The 6,069-nt window shown below is 44.8% G+C and overlaps 1 protein-coding gene across 1 annotated transcript; it reads right to left on the bottom strand.

Moving 5' to 3' along the window:
- Nucleotides 1-865: 865 nt before the first annotated feature.
- On the bottom strand, nucleotides 866-5,662 carry pdgfrl (platelet-derived growth factor receptor-like). Its single transcript, XM_061079985.1, has 6 exons — nucleotides 5,481-5,662; nucleotides 4,527-4,800; nucleotides 4,291-4,442; nucleotides 2,653-2,946; nucleotides 1,965-2,101; nucleotides 866-1,213 (listed from the first exon to the last, which is right to left on the bottom strand). The coding sequence occupies exons 1-6, from the start codon at nucleotides 5,533-5,535 to the stop codon at nucleotides 1,025-1,027; spliced, it is 1,101 nt and encodes a 366-aa protein (XP_060935968.1). The 5' UTR covers nucleotides 5,536-5,662; the 3' UTR covers nucleotides 866-1,024.
- Nucleotides 5,663-6,069: the final 407 nt, after the last annotated feature.

Below are 6,069 nucleotides of genomic sequence, written 5' to 3'. Positions count from 1 at the left end.
TGAGAATTACAGCACATTCAAATCATCCCGCCTTCCTCCAATGCCCCACCCCCTCGTTCCCATCCGCGGTGTTTTTTTGAAGAAACTTTATTTACAAGCAGACTTACAATCTACTGCCTCCGCGCACGCACGTGAGTTTTTGTTTACCAAAGCTATGGATTCGGTAAGTTACATACATTTACATTCACATGCCTTGATGACGCGGGCCCGAATGCGCCACAAGAAGCAGACGGAAAACCTGCATGTCCATGCAGGAAACAGACAGGTCTGTCGGCCAATAAGGTCCTTCGGTCCGAAGAATTTTATTGGTTGAAGTTTTCACTAAATATTATGAGAGTGAAATAATTGTTTGTTTTTACTCCTGGTGGGTCTGTCTTGCATTTTAGAGTGTCATTACCTTATTAATACCAATTTAACCTTATCCAAAAAAAGTGTAAAAATGCAACAAAGGTAAGAGTCCCTTTAAGCTCTGGAGGTTTGTCTTGAAGAGTTGCATCACAGGAATTTCCTGAGGCTGAAATGCCTAAACTCAACAGGTTTTTACCTTAGTTGAGTTGATGAGTCAAATGTTTCACTAAACCATACAACATTCACATCTAAAGTATATTTTTCTAAATCATAACAACCAGCAACGATTCAGTGCAGCAAGTGTTGCATTGGACCACAGTGAGTTCTGGGCCTGCCCATTACATTCCACATATGGAGCGCATTAGGACGTCAGCCTGGTGCACTGCTCAGCTCTAAACCAGAGTCTGAAGAGATTTGTTTTTCGTGGACGTCCCTCCACTTGTTGCACTGCTGCTTTGAAACTTCAAATTAAGCTTTAACTTGATGCTTTTAAAAGTTAAAATTAACTCAAGTCAAGTACAAAGCAAATCTTTATTATTACCATGTGCAGTCTAAACATACATCCATTCTTAAGAACATGGCGATTTCATGTGGTCTCACTGTTTGGTTTGTTCCAATTAAATCTGAACAACATGAGGAAAACACTTCACCATCAAACGTGATACTCGGCGTCAGACTATTTGGAGATGATGTTGACGGTCACGATCGTCTCACCCTGCCGGTTTTTGGTTTTACAGACGTAGTTTCCAAAGTCGATGGTCTCCATGTCCTCCACGGTCATGACACTTTGGGAGACCCGTGTGGTGTGACCCATTCCCCGGTTAACCAGCCGCCAGGAGGTGAGGATGTGAACGGGACGCAGGTCCTACACAATACAACAAACACAGCTGCTGTTAAATCTGCCATCGAAAGTCAGAGCAGAGAAATAAATCCTCAATCATAATAACTGGAATAACAGTTCATCAATAACTCAACAAACTAACTTTAAAGGTCTGACTGGTTATTCATCAGAATGATCATCACTGTCACAACTTATATTACAACTTACAGCTAATCACCTTTTGTTACGTAAATGATATGAGACAAACTATGTCAATCACATACAGTCGACCTCTCAGGAGTTACACATTCAGTGGTTATAATTATCTAGTTGCATTGTTATATAAATACTTCATTCGGCTGTGGCTCAGACGGGGTCGTCCACTAACAAGACGGTTGGCAGTTTGATCCCCGTCTCCCCCGTTCCACATGAAGAATTGTCCTTGGGCTAAACACTGAACCCTAAATTGCCCTTGACAGTGTGTGAGTGTTGAATGATAAAGAGACGCTGCCAACTGTCTTTAACTTATGATATCAACTTAAAAATATGCTGGATCTGCAATATCTCATTTAATTTGAAGACACTTCCATCCAGTAAATATGTTCATGGAATAGAAACAACAAAATCCTTCAAATCTGAAATGATTTGAAGAGGTACGTTCTTTGTTTTTGTTGCTATTTCATATCTTAATTTGTGAAATCTTTCCAGTTAGCAGTATATATAATCTCTTATCAGTGGTTGATAGTTGGTTGTCTTGGATTTCTACCATCTGACTTAGAGGTACTGTTGGTCTTACCTGACCAGGATATGACCACACGAAGCTCACGTCCACCTCGGGCTCCCCCAGCACTGTGCACGTCACGTTCATGTTGTCGCCTCCTCTCACAGACTCTGGAGATGACTGTAGGCTCACAAACGGTGGACCACTGGGAACTGTCGGCACACGCAAACAGCAAAGGAATTTCTTATCGTGTCTCGTTTACACAGAGTAGTGTATCTATCCACAGTCTGTCGGAGGTTATCATGATATCAGCTGGTGAAGGCAACATGTAAAAGTTGATTTCATATTCAGATGTCAAACTGGATGCTGATGAAGTCAAAAGTGTTTGACTGAGTCCTCATGGCAGTTACATTTACCCTAAAACTATTTCAATTTCCTCCTTCCACTTTGTCAAACCCAGACTGTTTCCATTTCAGCTGGCATGCGTCCACATAAAGTGAGCGGAGCAGTGAGGGGCGACGAGGCCTCTGACAGCTCTGAAGTAAAACCTTTTTCCTGGAAGCTGACGAAGCAGTGCGAGAACCTGACTCATGACTTTGTGAAAACGCCTCTCACAGTGGTTCCTGGTACTCTTGGTAAAGTGACAAGTTATATGGTTGTGTTTGCCAGTCAAAGGTTCAGGTAAGCTGTTGGGGCAGCAATACACTGTGTGTTACTGTATTTATGAGCAAATTGAAGTGTTGTGTGATTGCCGTGCTCCTACCCTCCACGTAGAGGAGCTGGTACTTGGTGGAGATCTGAGGGGTCCCCTTGGCCACAGCCTTGCAGTAGAAAACTCCCCGGAGCTCCAGATTGGGCTTCTGCAAGACAAAGCCCCTGGTGGGGTCGTAGGTCACCAGGGTCTCGTTGGCTGGGATCTCCTCCGGTGGGACTTCTCTGTGCAAGGTCACCTTGGCCTGTGGGTCGGTCACACGGCAGGGCACCACAGCAGGGACGTCCGGGCGCAGGTACACAATCTCAAAGTGGATGGCGGAAGGGACGAAGAGGTTCTCTTTGTCTTGTCGGACCAAACAAGATGCCAAACAGTTACCGGCACATCAATGCAAATAAGCTGCACATGTATTTCTTCCATTGTTATTATGTGAAGCTGCAGCTTAATAAAACTGGGTGGTAAAGCAGCAGCAGGAAAACATCTGCTGATCACTGACACTCCAACAGACTGAGAGCGATGAAGACTGAAATACAGACAAGTTATGGTAGAAGTTACTTTCATTCATTAGCTTCACAACTTCAGGCCTTGTCAACCAGAGTTGTCTGAGATGGAAATCCTTGAAATCTTGGTGACACTTAACTCAGATTTGAACTGATAAGGCTCTTGAAGTATTTATATTTATAGCACAGTCGTTCCAGTGAATTTACTGTGTTTGCATTGTGAGATATTTAACATCTTCAGCAGCTGTGTATTGATACAAGCCAAGACATTAAACCTCAGTCGACTAACTCATTGAAAAACATAGCTCAGCTTTTCAGTGGAATATATTTTGGGTTTCAAACAGAAACAGATGTTCTATAGCAGGGCTGATCAACCATGCTTCCTGGAGATCCACATTCACATATTTTCACTGCAGCACCGTAAGACTCAAATGAACAATAAGTATTCAAAAATTCTTCTTTAAGAAATGCTTTCTCTGTTTATTGTTAACCCAATAGTGATTGGGCTTCATGGGAGTAAGTGAGCTGAATTTGGATTTACTCCCATAACCTCGCACTGGAGTGTCATGCGATGGCAGGTCTTAACCATCATGGGTCAGCATTGACTATCAAACACACTACACCCAGCAGTCATGTCAACTACATTAACAGTAAACATTAAAACTTAAAACTATTCTCAAAAGATAAACAAAATACCAAGTCTGGATATAAACACAATATTCCTAAACAACTAAAACTACTATTTAACTCAGAGCAACCAGCTGATTTTGCTATCTAGTTGCCCCTGTGCACATCTAGCAGACCGAGAGGCGAATGATTATTTATTTAGAGTCATGTTGAATCCACCTGATTAATTTTAGTCCAATATTCAGTCTCCTTTTTGCTCTGTTTTTGGTCTCTAGCTGCTCCACAGAGAAATATCGGACTTCCTGGCAGCGACATGTGCTATTGTTTTCACCAGCTTCTCTCTGAGTGTGTCTGTGTGCAGGTTGGTGTGCGGCGGGTTGCGTACACACGGTTTATCTGAGCTTTCTTGTGTGTGTTATTGCTGGACATTACAGGCTGTACACTTCAAAACAATGAGCTTTGAAGCTGAAAGGCTCCACAGAGTAGAGCCACTGTTTACTTGTGCAGCTTTAAGACTCCATCTCTCATTGACTTATTGTGACCTGTACATGTATTGAGTCACCTGTGAAGTAGATGTATGAGACGTAGGAGCGGTCGTGGTCCTTCTCGCACTCTGTCCCATCACACATGATCACCCAGCAGCTGTAGGCCCCAGTGTCAGCAGCAGAGGGGGACGTCAGGATCAGCTGACTGTACTTGTCGCTCTGCTTGATGCTGGAGACAGGGAACAACAACATAAGACCCTTGCATTCACGTCAGCTTATGGCTTGATGTTGAGCTGATGTCTTGGTGCAGCACCTGAGGCGTGAGTCGTTGAAGGTGTCCAGGTAGGCCGGGTAGGACCATCCAATGTTGCTGCCTTTGCAGCGCAGCTCCATGTTCCTCCCAGGAGTCAGAGTCGCGGTTTGACCCAAGCGAAGGAAGCGGCCTTTATCCAAGACCTGGGTCAGCAGGGACTGACCTTTGGGCCCTCCATCCTTAACTTTTGTGGGTCGCGACTTCACCCGTTTCCCTCCCGGCCTGATGCGGTTGTCCCCCGCCTCTTTTCTTTTCTTGGCTTGTTGGCATTCACCTGGATACACCGAGGCAAAGGAGAAGAGTATAAAAATTAGATAAAAAACGATGTGTCATTAGCATGTCTCATTCCTGGCAGACTGGAAGTCGGTGCTCAGTAAACTCCTCTGCTTCCCCGTGTTTCCTCCAGCTGTGACAACAGGAAGTGTGAAATCATTGTTACTGGCACAAAATGTCCAGAACAACCTTTGTTTCAGATTGTTTTTATCAGTGGGCACAGGACACATAAACCAATGGGAGAAACTCCGCACTGTGGACTTTCAGGGTTTGTTGTTTTATTCCTGAGTGCAGCATTACTGAGCACTCGGAGAGAAGGTCAGCAGCCAAGGCCACTTAATTAGAAATGCCTGTGGTTTGCCTCAGATCCAGTGAGTATGAGTAGTTCTGCAGAAACACTCTGCAATAACTTCATGCAAACCTTCAGGAAACTGTACATGCATTGTGGAAAATTCCACAGAGCAGATGTGTGGTATTTCATCTGCCTGGAGACAAAGAGAACAACTGAAAAAGTCTTTATCTCTGCTATTTTTAGGGAATGCACCTCCCACTCTACAACCTCTCACAGGATTTACACACGACAGATTACCTAATCGCCCCTCCACCTCCAGATTACACTCTCATGATGAAATCAACAGATTCACTCCGAAATCTACGAGGCAGACATGGAGACCTACTCACCGCTGTGGAGCTCCAGCCAAAGCAGGGCCAGACAGAGAAGGACCCAGGACTTCATGGTGAGCTGCTGGGATGGTCAGTGGCAGTGACAGCTCTACAGGGGCCGTAGGGATGAGGGGAGGCTTGCTTGGTGAAGTGAGAAAGGAGGTCAGGCTCCAGATGCCCTGGTCAGATTTCCAGCTCCATCCTCCTCCTCGCACGATGAGAGGAAAAGGGAAAATAACTTTTAAGAGAACCTTCTGTTTTCTCTCTCCCCTCAGACCCAGAGTGGAGGTTTTGACACATACTCGGGAGCCCTCTGCTGGTTCTGTGTGTGAACTGTGCTGCCTTTTAAAAAGGTAAATCCACACAGACTGAAGCGGCTGCCCTGGGGGGATTCATGCCTTCACATGTGTTGCTCACCAGCCCAGGCAATGATGTCACTGCAGGTGTTCAGATACTCTTTACGAGGAACATGCTGTGACATAACTCAAGTAACTATCATCAGGAATGCTGAACAAGAATTTCAGAATTAGCAGTATACTGTTTCAGAGGCGGGCGGTGCAGTGTTGCTTGGCACTGTCACTTCACAGTGAGGAGGTTCCTGGTCTGA

Source organism: Limanda limanda, chromosome 10 (genome assembly GCF_963576545.1).
Source record: "Limanda limanda chromosome 10, fLimLim1.1, whole genome shotgun sequence".
NCBI classification, from domain to species: Eukaryota; Metazoa; Chordata; class Actinopteri; order Pleuronectiformes; family Pleuronectidae; genus Limanda; species Limanda limanda.
The sequence above is the reverse complement of the archived record's forward strand: the minus strand, read 5'-3'. Positions and strand labels throughout refer to the sequence as shown.

Coding starts and splice junctions, on each gene's coding strand:
- pdgfrl (XM_061079985.1), bottom strand. CDS start 5,535: ATGAAGTCCTGGGTCCTTCTCTGTCTGGCCCTGCTTTGGCTGGAGCTC. Junction 4,443..4,526: donor TTCAACGACTCACGCCTCAG/GTGCTGCACCAA, acceptor CCCTGTCTCCAG/CATCAAGCAGAGCGACAAGT. Junction 2,947..4,290: donor CTCATACATCTACTTCACAG/GTGACTCAATAC, acceptor TGGTCCGACAAG/ACAAAGAGAACCTCTTCGTC.